The sequence below is a fragment of the Rhodofomes roseus genome, assembly GCF_022264815.1.
Source record: "Rhodofomes roseus strain CIRM-BRFM 1785 chromosome Unknown C8Q71scaffold_2, whole genome shotgun sequence".
In the NCBI taxonomy this organism is placed as follows: Eukaryota; Fungi; Basidiomycota; class Agaricomycetes; order Polyporales; family Fomitopsidaceae; genus Rhodofomes; species Rhodofomes roseus.
Genome location: NW_025952958.1, coordinates 1,480,938 through 1,501,211, shown reverse-complemented (window position 1 = coordinate 1,501,211; position 20,274 = coordinate 1,480,938). Strand labels below are relative to the sequence as shown.

At 56.4% G+C, this 20,274-nt stretch overlaps 8 protein-coding genes across 8 annotated transcripts; 5 read left to right on the top strand and 3 right to left on the bottom strand.

The window, feature by feature from the left end:
- The first annotated feature begins 52 nt into the window (after positions 1 to 52).
- C8Q71DRAFT_735016 (protein prenylyltransferase) lies at positions 53 to 3,386 on the top strand. Its single transcript, XM_047922445.1, has 9 exons — positions 53 to 550; positions 619 to 792; positions 851 to 1,064; positions 1,124 to 1,607; positions 1,672 to 2,064; positions 2,131 to 2,489; positions 2,581 to 2,698; positions 2,771 to 2,899; positions 2,994 to 3,386. The coding sequence occupies exons 1-9, from the start codon at positions 208 to 210 to the stop codon at positions 3,216 to 3,218; spliced, it is 2,439 nt and encodes an 812-aa protein (XP_047783940.1). The 5' UTR covers positions 53 to 207; the 3' UTR covers positions 3,219 to 3,386.
- Positions 3,387 to 3,422: 36 nt separating this feature from the next.
- On the top strand, positions 3,423 to 5,042 carry C8Q71DRAFT_735006 (uncharacterized protein). The gene has a single exon (XM_047922444.1). It carries the CDS (start codon positions 3,831 to 3,833, stop codon positions 4,857 to 4,859), a length of 1,029 nt encoding a protein of 342 aa, XP_047783939.1. The 5' UTR covers positions 3,423 to 3,830; the 3' UTR covers positions 4,860 to 5,042.
- A 399-nt stretch (positions 5,043 to 5,441) lies between these two features.
- On the bottom strand, positions 5,442 to 6,709 carry C8Q71DRAFT_226183 (SRR1-domain-containing protein). The gene is made up of 5 exons (XM_047917136.1): positions 6,307 to 6,709; positions 6,114 to 6,253; positions 5,960 to 6,055; positions 5,577 to 5,904; positions 5,442 to 5,502 (listed from the first exon to the last, which is right to left on the bottom strand). The coding sequence occupies exons 1-4, from the start codon at positions 6,470 to 6,472 to the stop codon at positions 5,749 to 5,751; spliced, it is 558 nt and encodes a 185-aa protein (XP_047783938.1). The 5' UTR covers positions 6,473 to 6,709; the 3' UTR covers positions 5,442 to 5,502; positions 5,577 to 5,748.
- Positions 6,710 to 7,845: 1,136 nt separating this feature from the next.
- On the bottom strand, positions 7,846 to 8,597 carry C8Q71DRAFT_853408 (uncharacterized protein; the record flags this gene model as incomplete). Its single annotated transcript, XM_047926937.1, has 4 exons — positions 7,846 to 8,138; positions 8,209 to 8,306; positions 8,374 to 8,526; positions 8,587 to 8,597. The coding sequence occupies 4 exons, from the start codon at positions 8,595 to 8,597 to the stop codon at positions 7,846 to 7,848; spliced, it is 555 nt and encodes a 184-aa protein (XP_047783937.1).
- A 282-nt stretch (positions 8,598 to 8,879) lies between these two features.
- C8Q71DRAFT_734998 (CRM1 C terminal-domain-containing protein) lies at positions 8,880 to 13,393 on the bottom strand. Its single transcript, XM_047922443.1, has 17 exons — positions 13,289 to 13,393; positions 13,157 to 13,240; positions 12,994 to 13,095; positions 12,862 to 12,934; positions 12,705 to 12,811; positions 12,302 to 12,652; positions 11,685 to 12,236; positions 11,394 to 11,631; positions 11,130 to 11,339; positions 10,880 to 11,031; positions 10,719 to 10,823; positions 10,448 to 10,661; positions 10,162 to 10,391; positions 9,959 to 10,106; positions 9,801 to 9,902; positions 9,447 to 9,750; positions 8,880 to 9,396 (listed from the first exon to the last, which is right to left on the bottom strand). Exons 1-17 carry the CDS (start codon positions 13,292 to 13,294, stop codon positions 9,153 to 9,155), a joined length of 3,222 nt encoding a protein of 1,073 aa, XP_047783936.1. The 5' UTR covers positions 13,295 to 13,393; the 3' UTR covers positions 8,880 to 9,152.
- A 110-nt stretch (positions 13,394 to 13,503) lies between these two features.
- On the top strand, positions 13,504 to 14,953 carry C8Q71DRAFT_734996 (uncharacterized protein; the record flags this gene model as incomplete). The annotated part of the gene is made up of 6 exons (XM_047922442.1): positions 13,504 to 13,782; positions 13,831 to 13,973; positions 14,029 to 14,336; positions 14,393 to 14,652; positions 14,707 to 14,768; positions 14,826 to 14,953. Exons 1-6 carry the CDS (start codon positions 13,517 to 13,519, stop codon positions 14,951 to 14,953), a joined length of 1,167 nt encoding a protein of 388 aa, XP_047783935.1. The 5' UTR covers positions 13,504 to 13,516.
- A 244-nt stretch (positions 14,954 to 15,197) lies between these two features.
- On the top strand, positions 15,198 to 16,444 carry C8Q71DRAFT_734992 (uncharacterized protein). The gene is made up of 6 exons (XM_047922441.1): positions 15,198 to 15,308; positions 15,368 to 15,561; positions 15,615 to 15,817; positions 15,871 to 15,995; positions 16,060 to 16,249; positions 16,302 to 16,444. Exons 1-6 carry the CDS (start codon positions 15,246 to 15,248, stop codon positions 16,337 to 16,339), a joined length of 813 nt encoding a protein of 270 aa, XP_047783934.1. The 5' UTR covers positions 15,198 to 15,245; the 3' UTR covers positions 16,340 to 16,444.
- A 104-nt stretch (positions 16,445 to 16,548) lies between these two features.
- C8Q71DRAFT_734988 (kinase-like domain-containing protein) lies at positions 16,549 to 18,983 on the top strand. Its single transcript, XM_047922440.1, has 14 exons — positions 16,549 to 16,765; positions 16,827 to 16,942; positions 17,000 to 17,064; positions 17,116 to 17,189; positions 17,251 to 17,445; positions 17,499 to 17,711; positions 17,767 to 17,817; positions 17,876 to 17,974; positions 18,033 to 18,067; positions 18,125 to 18,164; positions 18,217 to 18,277; positions 18,335 to 18,342; positions 18,399 to 18,422; positions 18,476 to 18,983. The coding sequence occupies exons 1-14, from the start codon at positions 16,634 to 16,636 to the stop codon at positions 18,866 to 18,868; spliced, it is 1,506 nt and encodes a 501-aa protein (XP_047783933.1). The 5' UTR covers positions 16,549 to 16,633; the 3' UTR covers positions 18,869 to 18,983.
- Positions 18,984 to 20,274: the final 1,291 nt, after the last annotated feature.

Here is a 20,274-nt window from a genome sequence, read left to right as displayed (position 1 = left end):
TGAGACCATCCAGGGCAAGACCGCCGGACAGGAGTCACGGTCACGGCGTAACGTGAGTGGCACAATCATATCACGTGACCACGGCGCGGTTGGTTTGGGACACGCCCCGCTTGCGTCTCAGTCCCAACAAACGAGCCGCGGTGTGGCCACCATCGCTTTCTTCTCGACGTCCACCTCTAGCTTCGACCCTATGCTCTAGGAAATTAAATGCCGCACGAAACGCCCTCCGTGCATCTATGCCAACGTTTCAGTTCGCTCATATGGGCCTGTCTCGACGCCGATCTTCACAAGTCTGCATTATTCTATGCTGAACGGTACTATGTCCTCGACACCACAAATCATGACGCTCGTCACCTATACGCTACCGCACTTCTTTGCTCTGGGCAAGCGCATTCTGCTTTATACTTTGTCAGCACGGGGGGCGCGACAGAGTCTCGGTGTACTGGTTGCCTTGAGATCAAGTCAAGGTGTTGTGCAGCGCTAGGGCGTCATAGACAGGCTAGGGAGGCTCTTGACGCGAGTATACGCGATTCATCGTATACACCGAGTCGTGCGTTGTTTTGTTCACTCGCGGGCGCATAGACTCACGCGCCGCTTTGTCCGTGCATGTGGCCACAGTCTCGATGGGCTCAAGAACCACAAAGCCATTCCCGGAAGAATCCGTTCTGCACTGCCGCTCTGGGATGATGGCAGCCAAGGGAAACCTCATCGAGAGCGCTGCACTCAGCTTCAGGCAGGCCCTCGCTCTGAATCCGATGCTCTGGGACGCATTTGAAGGCCTGTGTTCTCTGGGTAAGCGATCTTCGTTCGTTCAGAAGGTGTCGAACGTCTGTCATGTACTTTGCCGTAGGCATGGTACCAGAAATAGATGAGCTCTTCCCGACGCGACCAACGCCCGTCAAGCAGGGTCAGCCGGAAGAAGCGAGGCCTGTCCCAGTTGCAACAGGTGCCGGATTTTTCACGCCTGACGCTGGCAACGGCGGTAACCTATTTCGCGCCTGGAAGCCCGATGCAGGCCAGCTGCAGCCGTTCCAGATGGGACAGCTCGGCCCTCGCGATTCAATGTAGGCGGATGGATTTCCTGTTCTCACAATCATATTCATGGACACGCTTCGCCATGTAGAGCCACCGCCGACTCGTCTTTCTACCCCGATACGTCCATCCTCCAACCAATGCGAGCAAGTAAATCGCAGCCGACGGCGTTGGCGGCTCACCCACCAGCTGTGCGTCCCCTTTCTTCAGCCGATGAGGCGGGCCCGGTGACCAAGAAGCTCCGCTCTTCTGTGCGGCAGCGCACGGCTCCTCCCTCCTCAAACGCGGCGGACTCGAAGATGAATCTGAAGTCATCCAAGTCTGCTGGCGCTCTGCACCCAGGGGCGGACGACCGCTCGAAGAGCTCAAAGGCACGCGCACGCCCGGCCCTGACGAATGCTAACATCTTCTCATCATCCGGTCGTCCTCCTCAGACTGCGGCGTACTCCAAGTTGCATGCCGCTGGCGCTGCTGTGGGGAAGCACTTGCGTGAGCAGCAGCCAGCCGCGGGCCCCGGGACAAGACGAAGTACGCGTCTCAACAGTGGTACAAGCAGCAAGCCCCTAGCGATCAAGGCAAGCGCAACGCGTGAAACACGCGTAATCTTATACTCACCGTGGCCATTGGTTTCGCATACAGCACACGACCATACGCGACCGCCGGCGAGCTCAGACAAGAGCCCGCTCAAACACGATGGAATCGGATATGGACGAAGATCCTCCGCCAGGTGGCGAGGCCTCACCTTCGCCCCCTCCCGCTCCTCAATCTCCACATTCGAACGCCTCGCCTGGTCCGAGCAGCTGGACGGCTGCACAAGAACGTACAGCGCAAGAAGCATACGAGCTCGAGCTTGCCGATTACCACATCTATGAGCTGATGCGACTATTCGCTCGTGCAACTAGGGCAATGGCCCTGTACGATTGCCGAAATTGCTTGGAGGAACTCGAGAAGCTGCCCACTACGCACCAACGGTCCGCATGGGTGATGGCCATGGTCGGCAAAGTTCACTATGAACTCGGCGAGTATGCTGCTGTACGTGTCTAACCCATTATTGTGCTCTTGAGACCACGACTCATTACGAGAAACTTTGACTATCAGGCAGAGCGCGCTTTCGAGGCCGTGCGCAACCTTGAGCCTTATCGCGTGTGGGATATGGAAGTGTACTCTACACTTCTCTGGCATTTGCAGCGAAACGTCAAACTGGCCTTTCTCGCACAGGAACTGGTAGCGACGGATCCGCGAGCGCCCCAAGCTTGGATCGCAGTGGGCAACTGCTTCTCCCTGCAGCGGGAGCGGGTGCAGGCACTAACTTGTTTCCGACGCGCGGCACAACTTGATCCCAACTGCGCCTACGCGTACACGCTCAGTGGCCACGAGTCGATCGACGAAGACCTGGATAGGGCCATCAACTTCTTCCAAGCCGCTTTACGTGCTGATCCACGACACTACAATGCATGGTGCGTTGATAACCTTGTTCCATATATGTCGGACTCTCCAGTTCCCCCGGTGTATGTCTGACTCGGGATGCTTATCTTTACGACACTCCAGGTATGGCCTGGGCACCTGCTATATGCGCATGAGCAAGATTCGCCTCGCCGACTACCACTATCGGAAGGCAGCGCAAACACACCCCCAGAATGCCGTGCTGCTGGGCTGCGTGGGCATGGTGAGTCGAATCACGCGAGCGAATGACGCTAGGAAGCTAGAAGCTTATTGCCTTTTGTGACGCCGTACGCAGGTCACCGAGCGGGCCGGCGATCGGGACAAGGCCCTGGACGTATTCAACGAGGCGGTTCGAATCTCGCCGGACAACGCGCTTGTGCGTTATCGGCGGGCGAAGATTCTGATCTCACTGAAGAGATACACGGTCAGTGCTAGTTGACTTTCTGGGAAGTGTGGGAGCGCAGTGACTGATGAGAAGGCCACGTTGCGGTGCACGACTTGCCATACGCGACGGACAGGCGGCAGCGGAAGACCTCGAGTTCTTGCGGGACACATCGCCGGACGAGTCGAACGTGATCTTCCAGCTGGCGAAGGTGTACCGGCTGCTGGGGGACAGCGTGAAGGCAGCGCAGATGCTGGCTGTGGCGCGGGATGTGTCGCCGAAGAGCGTGAACAAGATTCGGAAGCTGTTGGAGACTGTCAAGGATACGGAAGCGGGGTCGGATGTGATGGACGAGGGATGAGGCGGGCCGCGTGCGTTGCCATTGCGCGTTGGCTGGTGTACATAGCGGACTGTGTTCGCGACTATTGATTCTGGCGTGTTGTTGTACTGGTATGCGGCGGATGGTGTGATGGAGAGCGCTGCGATGAGGCGTTGTGGTTGGTGGGTCGCGTGCTGTGGCGAGGCGGGGTGGCGGGTGCAGGCAGCAGCCACCGGGAGCAGCCACCGGGCTGCGACTGGCCCGCTGCGACTGCCGCGGGGACCTTCGAGGGCGCCCCCGGGAGACGCCGGGACCGCCCGACGCAGTGGAGACGCCCGACGCCCGGATTGGGGGCTTGAGTCACCGTGCGGTCACGGATTGTTATAAGGCGTCGGCTGCCTCGCTCCTCGCCAGACTGCCTCCCATCAGCCACCATGTCCGCCTAGACACACGTTCCGTCCGCGCGTCGTCCCCCCGCAACCCCCTCTTCTTGCTACCCCCGCAGCCCTCACACTCTGGCGCGCCCGACGAACAAGCATGGTTAACACGTCCGTCCATAAATCCAAGAACGGCACCATCCTGTTCGAGCCCTTCATCGTCTACCGTATACACCGGTAACACCGCCCAAGCCCCCACCCCCGGCCTCGTACGTGTATGTCTCCCCGTCGCGCCTCGTGTGACCCCGCGCTCACCGCCGCCACCCAGAACGCTGTCCCCTATCCCTCTCGTGTCGCTCAACCGACCCCCGACACCGCATCCATGCTCACCTGCCCCCGTCTCGCGATGGCTTCTCAGTCGACCGATCCGTCTCCGCCCCCGTCTTTGTTCAGCATGGCCCGCAACAAGCTGCAGTACGTCGTCAGCACCGGCGTGAAGGACAGCTGCAGCTTGCACCGCTGGGTACTGCTCAAAAACTCTATCATTCATTCTCATCCGTCGGACGATGCTGCAGCTGCACCGGACGGGGATGATGCTGTACCATATGCGCTCTCACAAGGTGAAGCCGCCGACGCGCCGGCCGAGGAGCAAGAGGTCGCGTTCATGTTTCCTGACCCCGACGCGCTCGCATCGCCCGGGGCTGGCTCCAGCAGCGACTCGGAGAACGAGTGGCTTGACTCGCTTCTAGAGACTCTGGGCGGTGAGGACGACGACTTGGACGCGGACGACGGCGAGGGCGGTGTCTCGGTCTCACCTGCCGACGAGGACGACGAACTGCTAAGTCCCCTCTACTCGCCCATGTCCTCCTCAGACGACCTCGCCGACCAGTCCAGCTTTTACATTAACCCCCATGCCATTCCTCTTCCGTACCCTATTCCTTATCCGCCCCTGCAGCCGCTCGGGCAGCGGTGGCTCGAGTGCCATGATCCCCTTCCCTATTATGATGCGGACGATGTGGACGACATGCCGGTGCCCGACGCTATAGAGGACACTTCGGACGACGAGTCGGATGCTCCGGCTACGCCCTTTGATCACTCGACGTCGTCTCTGGTTGACCCTGCATCTGTCCCCCTTCCCATTGAGCGGCGGCGGCGCTCTGATTTCATCCATCCCCAAGTGTACATTGACACGGACGATTCGTACTTTTACCCGTTCGAGCTCGATCCGCTCCCCCCTCACCACGACGACGGCGTTGCCGTCGATACTGGCCGTGTCTACCGCCCTTCGCTTATTCAGGAATGCTAGTGTACATATTGCCCGCCTCGCACTGTCTCGCCTCCCCTGCCGCGCCCGATTACACTGCTCGTGCTGTTTCTGTCTGTGACTGACCCTGTCTTACCGTACTTATCGCATGCATGTTACTGGCCGTGCATCATGTTTATAATGCTCGTTGTTCGCTTTGTGGAATCCAGGGTGTTTGATATCGGACGTCGGCGTTGCATCACCTCAATTACGGAAGATCGCCAACCTTATTTGGCTTGGGCCAATCGCTGCCCCGCAACGCCCCCTGGACCCCGCTGCGATTGGTTGGGCAGGCGCCGTCGAGACCCCGCCAATGTCCCGCCGCGCAATCTCCACCCATTCTCATCCATGACGGCATCCCGCCCACGTCGTCACACTTCGCGAACACTCTGCCTCTGTTCCTGCTGTGGCTATCGAGCTGTACATTGTGTGCTACGTGCTATACCTGAAACGCATTCTCAGACTGATCCACCGCCGTCGCCCTGTGCATCAGAACCATCTCTGGAACAGCCCGTCTGCGGGGGCAGCTCCCAGAAATCTTCTGCATCCCCCGCGTCGCCTACACGTGCATATTGGACTGCTGTGTTGTTAAACGCCGTCGGATACGCCGCGCACGGCGGGAGATTGCGGGACACGAGATGCGGCGCTGCCAGGCAGCATATCAGTGCACTGTACTTGCCCAGACGCGCACGACGCAGGCCAGTGGGAGCTATCACTCACCCAGACGCCAGACACAAGGGTATTCGACGGACATCTTCCGCGCCGGAACGCTGTGCACGCCCGATACAGTAACGTCAGCCATACTCCTCTCCGGAGACTCGGAGAGGTCGCGCGAGAAGGGCCGCTGCAGGCACCCTGGGCACACGAGCCAGCCCAACCCATCATCTGCGCCTCACCTTTCGGCATAGTCGCTTAGGCGGTTCGCGATAAGGACGAGCGGGGAGAGGCCCGCGCCTGCCCAGTTTTCACGTAACAGGTTCTCGTACAGCTGCAGGTCGCAGTGCGGCATGAACGCGACGGTCGGGGCCGCCGCGCGGAAGCGGCCGTGCTGCACGGGGAGGGAGGTCAGCGAGGGCCGCGGGCGGCGAGCGGCGGCGACGTGCCCTGTCCTCCGTCAGCCGGGCCACGCCCAGCGCGGCTAGCAGCGCGATGTCCGCCTCCGCGAAGACGGGGTCGTACACGGATACGTTCGCGCGGTCCTGGGGTGTGAGAACGCGTCGGCGGCGTGCGCGGATGGCGGACACAGGGAAGACGCACGATGTGCAGGTCCTCGCATATGGCAAGGAGCAAGGCCAGCTGGGCGCGCGCGTCACGCGACGCGGACGGGCTGCCCAGGCCAAGGCAGAGCACGTTTGGGCACCCGAAGGTTAGTGCGTCCAGCGACTCGCGGACGATTTCTGGGTGCCGGCACGCTGTCAGCGACGCGTTCGGAGAGACGAGCACCACGGACGTTTACACTCTCTGATCCACTCGGTCTCGGCCAGCTCGTCCATCGTCCGCTGTAGCAACGCCGAGGGAGAGGGAAGCTCCCTCGCAGGCCTATTGCTACGCTTCTTCCGAGGAGCAGGCTTGAATGCTTCGGAGTACCCGAACGACGGGGTCTGTTGAGAGGTCATGATGACGAAGTGGGCTCAATGAAGGCGAGGAGGTCAGCGGACGGCCGAGTGCACCAAGTCAAAATGCTGTCGGAGATTGCCCGCGAGCAATTGTCCGGCAGCCACACTCTGGCAGCCACTGCCAGCCATCCGCAAACAACCGCCGGGCGCCTCCAGCCGTGCTATGTTCGCAATCGGACTGCGACGCGTTCCTATCTGCACATACATGCACACGAATAACTGCCATCTTGTTCCAGTGGAGCAGACCTCCGGTCGTCGGTGGGCTTCGGAGCGCCGCGCACACACAACACTTCCACCGAAGCAAAGGCGAGGCAGACATTGAATGAACTCGCGATAACGCAGCGTCCAGAGCTCGAGCTTCCCGCCCGCACACTCCTGTCCTAGCCCCACAGCGCAGCCGAGGATCCTCGACGCCGAGCCAGCCACACGCTGCACGATGCACAGGGACCGCCGATGCCCAGTCGGAGTCAGACAGCTAGCGTACTTGGGTCGTCTCATGAGACCTGCAGGTGAGAGCGAGCATGCGACGTCTGCGGTACAATGCGAGCAGACCAGGCTTCGACGCGCTCCCGGATTGGCTCGCGGCGCGTCGACGTTCTGGGGTTCCCCCGCGGTCGAGCCGCAGAAATCGCTGAAGACTCGTCCGCGACCACCGAGTCACTGATACTATCGATGGCCGGTGGGCTCGCCCACCTATTGTTCCCAGCCCGACAGACTTGGAACGGCGGTCGGGGCCTGTCCTCGGTTCCGTGTGGTCGTCTTCTGCACTGCGGGCAATGAATGGGATCAGAGCCTCCCATATATGGGCCGCTTCGCTCGAAGGGAGAATGCTGTGCGAATCATGTTGTGCGAACGCACGGACCTTGCCTTCTGCTACGCCACACGCGGTGGCACCTGCCATCTAGAGATGCTGTTGTGTTGTTGATTGACAGACGAATATCGGCGTAGTGGGTCATTGAGTCTCTCAGGCAGGCAGCCCGATGACAGCCTACTCTCCCAGGAGACGCATGACGGACCAAGCGTGGCATTCATATGAGGCTCGAGAACTAGTACGCAATTCATTGATAGCTGTAAAGTCGGCAGCAATACGCAGAACGAAGACACACTACCTAATAGCGATCGACATGCGTTTGAAGTCGCCGGCAGCGCGTGACATACGGAGCTTCGAGGGTACCGTACGAACGACACCGATTCCAGCGCAATTGGCGGTCGTTCTTCTATGACGAGCACTGTATCGGTACGCAGGCGCCCGCCAGGCCACGCCCAGCGGCACGGGGTGATAAGCTAGCCCGGCCTTCATTCAGCGTACAACCCGCAGGTCATCTGATATACAGGTGTGAGTACAACATCGTCATATCCGCCTTCCTTACGCCCTACAACGTCTGCACCGCCCAGAAGTCGTCCCCGATGTACGTCACCGTCTCGACCCCGACGCCCTTGTTCACCGTCCTCATCTCCTCCGTGCCCAGCTTCGTGATACCGATGCCCACCGCGTGCTCCTTGCCCTCGGCGTGTATCGCAACGGGCGTGCCCGCGGGCAGGGCGGCGTCAGCGGGCGGGAGGTAGCCGCCCTTCGAGGTCATACCCGGGCACATCATGTGCGCGCCCGCGAGCAGGAAGCGGATTGCCCCCCGGTCGATCCTCACCATCGGCAGCAGGAACGGGTCTGGCGCGTGAGGTAATCCGTCAGCGTGCGCGCAGCGCATACACCCGCGATCGCGAGGGCGAGTACGTACATTTGTGCAGCAGGCGCAGCGTGGGGAAGAACGGCTCGTCAAAGTGCTGGAAGAACAGGGCCTCGCCGTGCAGCGTGTAGATAGAGATATGGTCTCTGCTGTCGCCATTCGGTGGAGGTCGGGGGCGATCAGTGAGAATCGCGGTGTGGGGGCGAGGCGACTGACCATTTGACCAGCGTGAGGGGCTCCTTCTTGGGCCATATTTGCTCCAGTGTCTCTGGGTCGATCTTCCACTGCGAGAGCAGACCAGACCGTATAGATCGTTGGACGGATGACTTCAGGCTCGTCTGTCCCGAGACATCGCTCGACGGACTGAACCTGCACCGAACCGTCAGATCTCCACACCCACAGTAAAATTTCGCCATATCCTCTGCATACTTTTTGAACATCTTGCTGGTTGCGTCTGTGGATGTACCTAGTTGTGGTAGCCGATGAGATTGATGTTCAGTGGAGGCGCGAGCTGAGATGCAGTCCCGCAGATGTGACAGATCTGCAGATCAGAGTTCAGTCGCGCGAGATCGCAGATTGTCGCGAACACGTGCAATGGTGTCGACGCGTCGATGGCGCGTTGCACTCTAAAGACGCAGTACACGCCACTCCCTGCGGTCGCCCTGCGGTTTATAGATAGATTTCATCATCATCACACGCCACTCCCTCAGACGGACGCGCACTGACGGTACATTATCCTCATGTGTATTCCTGTCGTAAGCTACTTGTACATGTGGGACATATATGCGGGAACAGCGAGATGACGATAGCGCGATTATACACTGCTGCTGCGAGACAAAGTTACAATGAGGTAGGGGCGACGGGGACGGGGATTGGGGTGGTGGAGGCAGGGGAGAACCAGAATACAAATACGTTGCAGCAGCAGTCGAACCAAATTTGGACACCAAGTCGACGGAGTCTATCATACAGCGGCGCGTATCCGGAGCAGTCCTTCTTCAGATATCCTCGTCCTTGTCTTCTAGCTGCGACGGCTTCAACATGCCCGGGATGCGCATCGCCGCCATACGCTCTTCTTCCGCCTTGCGCTGTGCTTCAGCCTCCTTTTCTTCCAAGTACAACTCTGCGTTGTCTCCGGAGAACTCCTTCAATTGGATGAGGAAGTCACGCAGAGCGAGCTTGAAGCGGTTGATGTCGCTGTGGTACTCCGCCAAGTTCAACACGAACGTCTGGATCGGGCCCCTGGAACGCAGCATTAGTACTAGGCGCATTGCGGTGTAGTGGGAGCTTACAATTGCACGTGCGGGAACGCATTCTTGAGCAAGTTGGCGGTGTACTCCTTCAGGAACATCGAGTTGCCCATCGTCGGATCTGGCACTGACGCAGGGTCGAAGAGCGGCATCGAGATCTGATTTGTCTCGACCAGCTGGAACATGCGAGCAAGCAACATTGACTGTAGCTTGAAGCCGCTCTTGTGGTCGGTGTCGGTGAGCACGAAGAAGATGTCCTGTATGATACTGAGGAAGTACTGCTGGAAGAAGGCGTTTGACACCGCTGGGTCGGCACCGGCGAAGTTGTTGACGACCTCCAAGCACACTAAGCATGGGTGAGTCTCTGCTATCTGATCCACGCGAGGAAACACGTACAGTTCAGCCCAGTCTCTGCAATATCTCGCATCGTGTGCTTGATCGCCCAAATAATACTGTCCATGAACAGCTTAAATTGTTGCGGCGGCACCGTGAGCAAGGCTAAGCGTAACGGTTAGTTTCGTTCGGAACTGCATGAACATGGTCACGACGCCTACCTGGGAAGCAATTGAGGTTGATCGCCCGTAGCAACTTGAAGAAGCCGGCACGATGTTCTGGGAACTCAGCAAAGTCTTGGTTGATCATGTTGAGCGTAGGCTCGAACACAGCTTCCAGAATGGCGGGCACTTGAGGCGTAAGCAGAGGCTATCAAGCGACCGGTCAGCCGGAACCTCTGCAACTTGGGAACGCAAGTACTCACCCCGAGACGTCCAATGATTGTCGCCATGACGTTCAAGACCTCCGCATCTCGTGCTGCAGGCACGTTGCGGTTGTAATCGCCGAGGATGGCATCGAGCAAGGGAGGCATGAAGTTCATGTTGACGGCCTCGAGATCCTCGGCCTTCTTGATAAATGTCTCCATGAGCTTCAAGATCTCCTTCTTGATGGTCCGCAAGTACCGGACTTTCGGGGTCTTGGTCGCAATCAAGCCTAGTAAATAGCGAATCAGTCAATGAGCGAAATCGAAGGGGTCTTCCACCGCTCACCTTCACGCGCCACGGTTTCGCTGATGATCCCACTGACGGCCTTGTACAAGCCCAACATGTCGAGGAATACACGACCGATCTGCGGCAGGTAGAGGCTGCCAATGGAAGTACATGCCGCGACGTTAGTCTTGAGCACGTTCGAGAGGATCTTGATGTTCTCGTCGCTCGACAGGACGTCCATGTTTTGTGCTGCCTGCTGCATCAAGGAGTCCCACTGGATGAAGAGGCATCAGCTATCGCACTTATGGAACAGCGCATGGAAGGTACTTACGGCGTTGTTAGGCAGCTCCATCAGCTTAGCAATCAGCTTTTCTTGCTGAGGCTTGTTCGGCGTTGCCGAGATCATGTATCCCACAGCTTCGTAGAACGTATGGACCTACAATGGTACACAACAGTTAGCTTGTGCCAAGGTTCAGAGGCGCTGGTACCAACCTGCTGTGGCGACAGATCGACTGTGATTCTGTGTAACGACCGAAGGATGTCATCGACGAAGGGCTCAGACTCCCCCGACTGCTGCATGACGAAGTGCCGCCTGCACTTCTGCGCGATCTTGATGAACGTATCACATGCCATGTCTTGCACACCTGGACGGACGTTAGAGCCATATTCATACGGGAGCTAATTGCCGACAAGCGGGTGCAAGAATTGCGTTTTGCTGTGAACTCTCAACGTTCAGGCTTACCTTCGTGCGTTTCATGCATGAACTCGAAGAGCTTGTTGACGACAGTCTTCAAGAACTTCCAGTGCGCTTTGAGGAAACGAGGATATTGTCCGACGATATACATGATATCCGACGCGACAACAGCCTTGTTGTCCTTCCCCCGCTTGATCTCACAGAGACCTAGCAAGTCCTTGATGACCGTAACAAGGAAGCGCTTCTCCGTCTCCTCGTCTGTAGAGCCAAGCCTCAGCAGCACTCACGTGAAACGACGGACGACAGACGTACTCATAGCACCAGAAATGGAACCGATGGCCCAGCAGAGGGTGTTCAGGTTCTGCCAGGACCATTCTGACCCGTCCACCTGCTTGGCAAGCTTCTCGGTCAGGATATTCTCCGTATCATTCACGTCGAGATGCGTCAAGTAGACGAGTAGTTCGCGCATGGACTTGTAGAGAACAATGGTGTCGCTCTCCTTCATGAACTCACGAACGATCTCGCCTTCCTCGTTCTCGACGATAAGCACCTATACGACATCACGTCAGATGCATCCTTGACGATGAGACAATCGCCACGTACCTCCTCGGGCTTGACCATCTTCTCGATGACGACCAAGCGCAAGTTCGAAAGCACATCGCTGTAGATGTTCTTCCGGAGTGCGATACCGTTGAGCATGGACTGGCTCGAACCAAGGCTTAGGCCCATTAGCAAGCCACTCTCGCCAATGGGGAGCGCCTGAATCTCCTCGTACAGCTCAGAGACCAGCTTGAGCCAGTACTCCAAGCAGATTTTGAAGATCTCCCGCTCATCGACCTGGGATATCTTCACCATGTAAAGATGCGCATTGAGCAGGACGTCCCGGTTCGTGTCCGTCTCTACCGCACGTAAATGGTTTTGCAGGAAGTTCGACAAGAACAACGCGAGATTGAGAACCAATTCTTGTCCTGCGTCACCAGCGGCCGCGTATGCCGCTGCGATGTTCGTACTGGGAGGGATCATTCGGTTCACCGACGTCATGACCATCGCAAACAGGATGACGAATTTGGGGTCGTATTCGGGACCAACATTGAGAGCTGCGATCTCAGCGAGGCACTTGAGAGTGATGTTACGGAATTCGGGGGCCTCCAGAAACTGTATGCGAAGGCAGACGCGTCAGATCTTTTCAGAAGCACGCGTCTTAGCATGTGGTGGCTTACCCTGTTGAGCAGGAGGTCAATAATCGTTGTCTCAAAGATGTAGCCGAGGGGGATCCAGTTCAGGAATCTCAGCAGCGTCTCCAGAGTGGCCTTGATCAAGGTCGTCTTCTGGGCCTCCTCGAGAATCTCCGAGCAAAGTTTGAAGATTTCGGAGAACTCGCCACACATCTGATTCTTCAGGTGTTTCACTTTCGCTTGTGTCATTTGCTCGGCTGAGAAGTCGAAGATCTCCTCCGACAGTAGCTTCAATATGACCATGTTGTTCTCGCAAAGTGATAAGTTCGTTTTTGACGACTCCACGAGTTCCGTGATGAACGAGGGCCAATTCTGTGGCCACTCCTGCTTGAGGATCTACGCGCCATGTCAATTCCGTGCGTTCATGGTCATGGTCATTGCGACGCACCTGAACGAGTGCCAAGTTCAGCTTGTTCAAATACGTCTTCTCTCTCCGCATTGTTCCCTCATCGGACGACACCTTGACAGTGATGCCGACAACGAAGTTCCGGATTCCTGGAGTTTCCATTAAGCAGGACCAAAAGATCGCGCCTAAGAGAACTCACCTTGCCGCTGGCCCTCTGGCAGCGACTTCCACCTCGTCGTGATCAGCTTCTCCAAGATCTGAAGTCCGATGTACTAGGAAATTTTGACTCGTCAGCACGTCAATGAGGGCATGCACCGCGGACTACGCGCACTTTTGTTTGAGGGAACGATGAACGTTCAAGGACATCAGGCACTCTCGTCCACGCGTCCGGGTTCTCTTGAAACTGCGTCAAGACTTGTTGGGCCATTTGTTGCTGCACGAGGCGTACATGAGGTCAGCATTGCGCACACTCCGAGCAAGGATGTCGCACACACTTCCTGTCCTGAGCCCGAGTAGAATGCGATGACCACATTGTCCATGACCGAGACATCGAACTCCCGCGAGAAGTCCAAGACGCTCTACGCGATCTTCAGCAGAGCGACGCGTGGGCAAGCTCATGGACTCACCTCCATGGTGGCGAAGCTATCGGTGAACGCGTGCGTCCGTCGTCGTCGCTGTGGTGGTCGATGGAAAGCAAACCCGGCTTAGTTAGAACGTGCGGTGGCGGGGCAGAGGGTCACTGCGTGAGCAAGATCCGATGTCTGATCTCCGCAGACACGCTTTGAAACTCCGACGGCAGACGCGTCGCGGCTTGAGTCCGGGAATGTCGGGGCGACAGACGCACGGGACTTAGCATGACGCACCGCAAAGGTGCTCGGGAGTCGGCTACACGAGAGCCTCAGCTGCAGCGACCTACAGCACCTGTGCGAGCGTGTGATTTTCTTTCCACCTCCTTGTCGTTAACCACCATGTCCATCCCAGAAACACATCATGCGTGGCGCGTCGTCGGGAAAGGGGAGCCTTCCAAGGTCCTGCGCCTTGACAAAGACGTGCCGGTACCCAAGAAACTCGACAAAGGCGAAGTGTTGGTCAAGGTGCAAGCTGCGGCTCTCAATCCAGTGTAAGGCGCCCTTTATCTCTCGCAGCTGTAGCGTTAACGCTCCCTCAGAGCCTACAAGCTCATGAAAACGGCACCAAATTTCATTGCCAAGAGACCTTACGTCCCCGAGCACGACGTCGCTGGCATAATAGTTGATGCGAACGGGACCGGTTTCAAGGAAGGCGACCAGGTCTTTGGGTGGAGTCCTGTTGGTCAGTCGAGGCGGTCTCCCATGCTATCCACTTGGTTGTTCTGACTCCCCCTCAGCAATTCCGTTCAAGGCGGGAACCGGTGTTCTAGCGCAGTATGCCCGCATCAAAGCGGAGGAACTTGTCCCTCTTCCTGCCAATGTCACCCCCGTACAAGCCTCCGGAGTCACGCTTGTGGCCATGACTGCTTACCGGGCTCTATTTGACCTCGGCGGCCTCCAGCCTGAGCAGAGTGTATTCATCAACGGTGGTAGTACCGCCGTTGGAGCGTTTGCCATTCAGCTTGCGAAGGCTGTCGGCTGCAAGGTCACTGCAAGTGCATCCGCGAAGAATGAGGAGTATGTGCGATCTCTTGGTGCAGACGAGGTGAGTCTGCGCGCTCTCGAACACTCCAACGTAGATTGATGGCAACGTATTACCAGTTTGTCGACTATACCAAGGCTCCGCTGCATCAGACCTTGGCCTCTAACCCTCCTACTCCGAAGTTCCATGTCTTCCTGGAGGCGGTTGGTCTCCTGGACACCTCGCTTTATGCCCATAGCGAGGCATACCTTGCTCCTGGGGGAACCTTCATCTCCGTAGGCCCTCAGCCAAAGGGGTTCGACGTTGTCGGTCTAGCAATACTAGCATGGAAGGTGTACCTTCAGCCGCGCTTCCTCGGAGGCACCAAACGTTCCTGGAAGTACGTCCGTTCGATTTCAATGAGTATTGCATTCATGTTGATGAGCAACGCCAGGATCGTTCAGGCTCGCGCCAAACGCGCCGACCAGGAACAAATCGCAACGTATCTTGCTGAAGGTACGCTTATCCATGATCCTGAGTTTCCGCGCCTGCTCATGGCTTGTTTGTCAACAGGGAAAATCAAGCCCCTCGTGGATTCGGTTTACAGCTTCGAGGATGCTTTGAAGGCATACGAGCGTCTCATGACTAGCCGGGCGACTGGAAAGGTGGTGATTAAGGTGGATCCCGATGTCGCTGAGTGAGACGTGTACCGATGGTGTTCCAATACCGCCTCCGTATCTCTGATTATTGCTCCGGACAACCTATTTCTCCGGATGCCTTCCTCTTTGTATGATACGGATGACTATGTACCTCTACTTATGTACTACCAAGGCTAATTGTATAATTGTGGCTCGTGCAATATTGTAAGTAGATGCCTCCAACGACTTGAGTTACCCGGTTTGGTTGAGGCGTTTGATGTAATCGAGATCGGCGCCTGCAATCCTGCTTCGCTCCAGCCACCATCGCGTTCAGACGTTCGCCATCCGAGGCATCATGGAGTCAGCGACCTCGCGCTTGCTGGCGTCCGCTATCCAGGTCTCACAGGGTGCCGAAGCAGCAAGTAGGATTCTACCTCGTCTATGACCGCTCTAACACATCCGGCATCGTGCGCATAGAAAGTATTCAAAGCGTACTTGCATCCATGCGAGTTCGCATCGAGCTCCACCTCACCATCGGACGCTTCGGACGGCAGGACGCCGATTTTGTTGAAGTACCGTTTTCACAAGCATTATCGACACCCGACCCTTGATACCACTTTGACAAAAGCGAGAGTAGCCGGAGAGGCTCGCGCGATAATCAAATGCTTACGGTAAGTTTGGTCAAGCGTGTGTCGAAAATCCCGGCTGATCTCGAAATGCATAGTCATGGAGTGAATGTACCAGGTATCCGTATGGTAGACACTGCACAAGGCGTGTTGGGCCTTGAGTGGATCGACGGCAAAAGCATCAGGTTGCTGCTGGGCGGCGGAGCCGAAGGCGAAGACGAAACTACTGAAGAAGAGACTGAAGACGATTCCCATGAGATCGAAGAAGAGGATCCCTTCGATGAATACGGTATCTCGGAAGGTAGCTTTGGTCTCTGTGCACTTCGCATGTCTAAACCTCATGCGTGCTCGCAGACGATGCTATGCGAATGATCGGCACTGAAATAGCCAAAATGCATCGAGCTGATATCGTACATGGTGATCTAACAACCTCTAATATGATCCTCCGACATCCGTCTTCTGCCAAGGGGTTACAGCTGGTACGCCTGTTTAAACTCCAAATGTTCAGCCAGGTATCCAGAACTGATTGCGACGGGGCTACAGGTACTGATTGACTTCGGGCTGGCCTATACGTCGACGCTTGCAGAAGACAAGGCTGTTGACCTCTACGTGCTCGAGCGCGCATTTGCTTCAACGCACCCCGCTTCCGAGCTGCTTGTCGCATCCGTGCTCAAGGCATATCAGGAACACATGGGCAAAGAATGGCTTCCAGTATCGAAGCGGCTAGACGATGGTATGCGTTTGGTAGCAAGAGTTGGCATCGTTGTATTTGACAAAGTTCTCAGTTCGCCTTCGTGGACGCAAGAGAAGCATGGTGGGATGACGGAGAGTGGTTCGCGAGACGCATGGGGTTAGAAGAGTAGGACCGAATGTAATAATGTTATACTATGAACCTGAGAAAGTCGGCAGACCCAGCCTGATCACCGCACACGAGCCCATTCGATACTGGGTGACAAGAACAAGATGTGCGCGTCTAGCACTGGTATCGTGATCCGGGCGGATGAAGTACTGATGTGTATCTGGCTTCTCAGTGCAGCAGCGCCAAGGAGCCAGAAGCTCGTTCAACTCGGGCTCCTACGAGGCGTGTCGCGCACTATCACGACGGATCTGTGTTGCGATGGACATAGCTACTAGTGCTATGATCGGGGGTCTGAACATCGCGGGCGATGCTGGGATTCCCGGGACCGGGACCGCTGCTGGTGCGCTCTCAGAAATCCGCAAGTGTTGTGAGCAAATCCATGCGAACAAGGTCTGAGCTCATATCGTTAAGATGAGTTCCATCTCAAAGAGGGCCTGACATACATTCGCAGCAAGCATGTCGCAGACTATCAAACAAAGTCGCAGAATTGGCCGATACCATTACGATGCTGAGTGCCGCTGGTGTGCCGGACGCGTCCTTGCGCGATCTGTTGAGCGAATTCGATCTGTATGTGACACACGAGACTTGCAGACAGTGAATGACCTTCATCTACTACTACTACAGGAAGCTTTTTGGGATATATCATCGGGTCAATGCGTGGTCTCAATATTCGAAGCTCAAAGCACTGCGTAAGTGCCGCGACGCCTGTGCAGATTCAAGAGTATCTTGACATGCAACAGTTAAAAGAAACGAGATTGGAGAGGGGGTTACAAATTGCACCGCCGAACTCGACGTCATGATGAGCAAGTTCCTAGTACGTCTTGACCATCTATCACCAAGTTCAGCATCACGGACCTCTAGCCGCGATGAACCAGGTGGTTTCAGCCCTGCGACATGGTGACGCTCAGGCCCTAGGAATGCAACAGATGGAAGCTGGTCATGAGGAGATACGTGAACGGATTCAAGAAGTTCTTCAAGTCCTGCGAGACAGATCATCTCTCCAAGAAGCTGCTAATCTACAGCGACACGGAGAACCCGCTGCCGAGATGCTCATGAGAGAGGGACAGCAAGTAAGAATATTGCATCCGCCCTGACGACCTTCGTGATTGACCTACCACTTCAGCTTCTAGCTGAAGGGCGTGGCGACGCAGACGATCCAGTCTCTCTAGAAGAATACGGGGAATTTCGCAAGGGTCTGGCGCACCTACAACAACTAACAGACATTCTGCCTTCTATAAAACTACTCAACGGAGAGATATCCCGTATAGGGGACAGAGCAGTCGAGATTGGCGGACACAGTCAAATCTGGAAAGGTGTCTGGCTGGACGAAATTCCTGTACGGAACTTTAGCCTCTCAATGCCGAGTGTTGTCTTCTCACCATTACGTACAGGTCGCGCTGAAGTGTCTACAAGAAGTGCGAGTGTCTGCACGCGCGCAAAAGGTAAGTCCTGCCCACTTTCCTACGACTTCGATACCCAATATGAACGTGTACTCTGTAGCGGTTCATCCACGAAATCGAGATCTGGTCGAAGCTAAAGAACCCGCACGTTCAGCCACTCTTCGGGATTGTGACCAACCTGGGTCCGCTTGTTCACGTCGTAAGTTCCCTTCCGAGAACTCCGAGTCGGGGTTGCACGTTGTGACAATTCGACAAAGGTATCACCGTGGCGATCGGAAGGCAACCTGTCTGAGTGCGTGGAATGAGCACGACATATGTGGGTTGTCTTCGCTAATGGTGACAACACCAGGTATGCTGGACGCGTGAGGAGCGCGAATAAGATTTATCTGGTTGGTAGTCGCACCATCAAAGGTCAACTTCCATTTCATGTGTTGCACATAGTTGTGGGGTGCAGCGGGTGGCCTAGCGTACCTTCATGACAAAGATATTGTGCACGGGAACGGTACACTTCTTGTTGGCTTGGCTGTGGTGTTGATCTGACTGACGTGCCTGTCTCCAGTACGATGCGTAAGTGCCGCAGTGGCATTTATGTGATACCTTGTCACTGAACGCGTTGCTTGAAGAGCAACATCCTAGTATCGAGCAAGGTCAGTGTCGGAGCGATGACAATGGGACTGTTGACGTATGTGGGGTCGTCCAGGGGGAGGCATTGCTATGCGACTTCGGGATGGCTAAAGTAGTTGGGGACATCAACTCAACACCGGCAACTACGACACTCACAAGATCGGGGTCGACGCGTTGGCTCGCTCCAGAACTCATCTTCGAAGACACAGTTCAGATCACGACCGCCTGCGACGTCTGGTCATTCGGAATGACAATGCTAGAACTCTTTACGATGCGCGAACCGTGGGCGGAGAAGAGGCGAGATGCTCATGTTATCGCTGCCATGACCAATGGCGCGTTACCTAGCCGGCCGCAGAACATCCCGGAGCTGACGGACAGTGTTTGGGGGCTTATGTCGGAGTGTTGGGATAGGAACCCTGATGCTCGGCCCGCGATGTCCATTGTACCCACTCGGATAGCTACGGGGTGAACGGCTTGCGTCCCGCGCGGCAGTTTGGAGAACAACAACGGGTGTAGACAGCCTATTGAATAACGAGTCGTCTGCGTGGGCACTATGCAGGGTCAATAAATCGCGGTGATGCGGATGATGAAATGCACCGTACGTACGAGGGTGTCTTACGGTGCATCGCGCGTGCAACAAACGCCAGTTCAACGAACGTACGCTCACATCATTGCGAAACATGATTATTGCTCTTCCGTCGTGTGAGGACCCTCGTCTTACGAAGTTGAGCGGGGTCTATCTTGCGACGTTCCCCAGTGAGCATGATATCAGAGACTACTGTACCATGAATTGTGCTGCTGTGTACGCAAAGGACCGATGAAAACTAGAGTGAATTGTTATGCATCGGACGGGGAAGACCGGCGCGTTCAACGGCAGTTCAATCAAGGTCTGCCCGACCGATCGGATTAAACTCGACGTCGATGATATAGATAGGGGTACACACCTCGAAGATTGTATAGGAGTCACAACAATGCATGCGTCTTCTCTCCCTTTGACTTAACCATTCACATCCTGTACCATTGCTGCACGTCAACGAGACTGAAACCGGAATGGAGCCGTGTGTGCTTGACGCCAAATGGCACAAGGAGTTGAAGACATCTCGGTCAACGAGCCACCACCGCGTCGATTGCGAGACACAAGTACAATGATAGAGGGCGAGCTGGTTTCCTTCACAAGAGACCGCGAGGACAACGGGCCCAGGGGAGGAGGAGAAGCTTGGGAGCGCCTTCGACCCAACCCGGGCCAAAGTCTGGCGATCGGATTGTGAAGGTTTTCCCGTGCCACCTGTTGAACGTTGAGGAGTCTGCCACCGCGCGTCCCCGATTCGTACACAACTTGCGACAACTTCGACCTGACTTCGACCTCCGCTAATCCTGAAGAATATCATCACCGGTTCGCCGAACGCAGCGGTCGCGAATCTTGCTCCGGCACATACCCCAACGTCTCGAGCACGTCAACATGGTCTGCCATCACCAAGGCAAGGCCACGACCCGGGGAGACATCCACTAGACAACATATAGTTCGCGAAGTCGTGTCGCATTGATCACAGCACATGAAGAGGCGAGGGGGACCTGCAGGATGGGGCTTTGAGGCGAGGGGGAGCCGCACGTACAGGGGTGAACTCGAATGAAGGGAGGCTGGACGGAGAGCGCTACCAGCGACGGTAGCGTCCCTTTCCCTGAGCTGAAGGCGAGGTGAGTGCCCTCCGTCTTCTCCATTGCGGCGTCAACGAATGCCTAAGCATGGTTGTCGTCGGGCATCCCTTTCATTAGACAGACCACTGCCAGACGCCTGCCACGGCGCACTGCCAGCGAGTGTCTACTCCATACCAGCTCAACAACTACTCACCCGTTCTTGTCCTGTCAACACGCCGT

Excerpts from the sequence above, each read along its gene's own strand:
- C8Q71DRAFT_734992 (XM_047922441.1), top strand. The coding sequence starts at position 15,246 with ATGGAGTCAGCGACCTCGCGCTTGCTGGCGTCCGCTATCCAGGTCTCA. Across the intron at positions 15,309-15,367 it reads TCTCACAGGGTGCCGAAGCA|AAAGTATTCAAAGCGTACTT; the intron begins GCAAGTAGGATT and ends TCGTGCGCATAG. Across the intron at positions 15,562-15,614 it reads GCGATAATCAAATGCTTACG|TCATGGAGTGAATGTACCAG; the intron begins GTAAGTTTGGTC and ends CGAAATGCATAG.
- C8Q71DRAFT_226183 (XM_047917136.1), bottom strand. The coding sequence starts at position 6,472 with ATGACCTCTCAACAGACCCCGTCGTTCGGGTACTCCGAAGCATTCAAG. Across the intron at positions 6,254-6,306 it reads GTGGATCAGAGAGTGTAAAC|AAATCGTCCGCGAGTCGCTG; the intron begins GTCCGTGGTGCT and ends GCCGGCACCCAG. Across the intron at positions 5,905-5,959 it reads CCCGGCTGACGGAGGACAGG|CACGGCCGCTTCCGCGCGGC; the intron begins GCACGTCGCCGC and ends CTCCCCGTGCAG.
- C8Q71DRAFT_734998 (XM_047922443.1), bottom strand. Across the intron at positions 12,237-12,301 it reads TTGACCTCCTGCTCAACAGG|TTTCTGGAGGCCCCCGAATT; the intron begins GTAAGCCACCAC and ends CTTCGCATACAG. Across the intron at positions 10,392-10,447 it reads CGAAACCGTGGCGCGTGAAG|GCTTGATTGCGACCAAGACC; the intron begins GTGAGCGGTGGA and ends GCTATTTACTAG.
- C8Q71DRAFT_735016 (XM_047922445.1), top strand. The coding sequence starts at position 208 with ATGCCGCACGAAACGCCCTCCGTGCATCTATGCCAACGTTTCAGTTCG. Across the intron at positions 2,065-2,130 it reads AACTCGGCGAGTATGCTGCT|GCAGAGCGCGCTTTCGAGGC; the intron begins GTACGTGTCTAA and ends TTTGACTATCAG. Across the intron at positions 2,490-2,580 it reads CCACGACACTACAATGCATG|GTATGGCCTGGGCACCTGCT; the intron begins GTGCGTTGATAA and ends ACGACACTCCAG.
- C8Q71DRAFT_734988 (XM_047922440.1), top strand. The coding sequence starts at position 16,634 with ATGGACATAGCTACTAGTGCTATGATCGGGGGTCTGAACATCGCGGGC. Across the intron at positions 17,065-17,115 it reads TTCGAAGCTCAAAGCACTGC|TTAAAAGAAACGAGATTGGA; the intron begins GTAAGTGCCGCG and ends GACATGCAACAG. Across the intron at positions 17,190-17,250 it reads TCATGATGAGCAAGTTCCTA|GTGGTTTCAGCCCTGCGACA; the intron begins GTACGTCTTGAC and ends GCGATGAACCAG.
- C8Q71DRAFT_735006 (XM_047922444.1), top strand. The coding sequence starts at position 3,831 with ATGTCTCCCCGTCGCGCCTCGTGTGACCCCGCGCTCACCGCCGCCACC.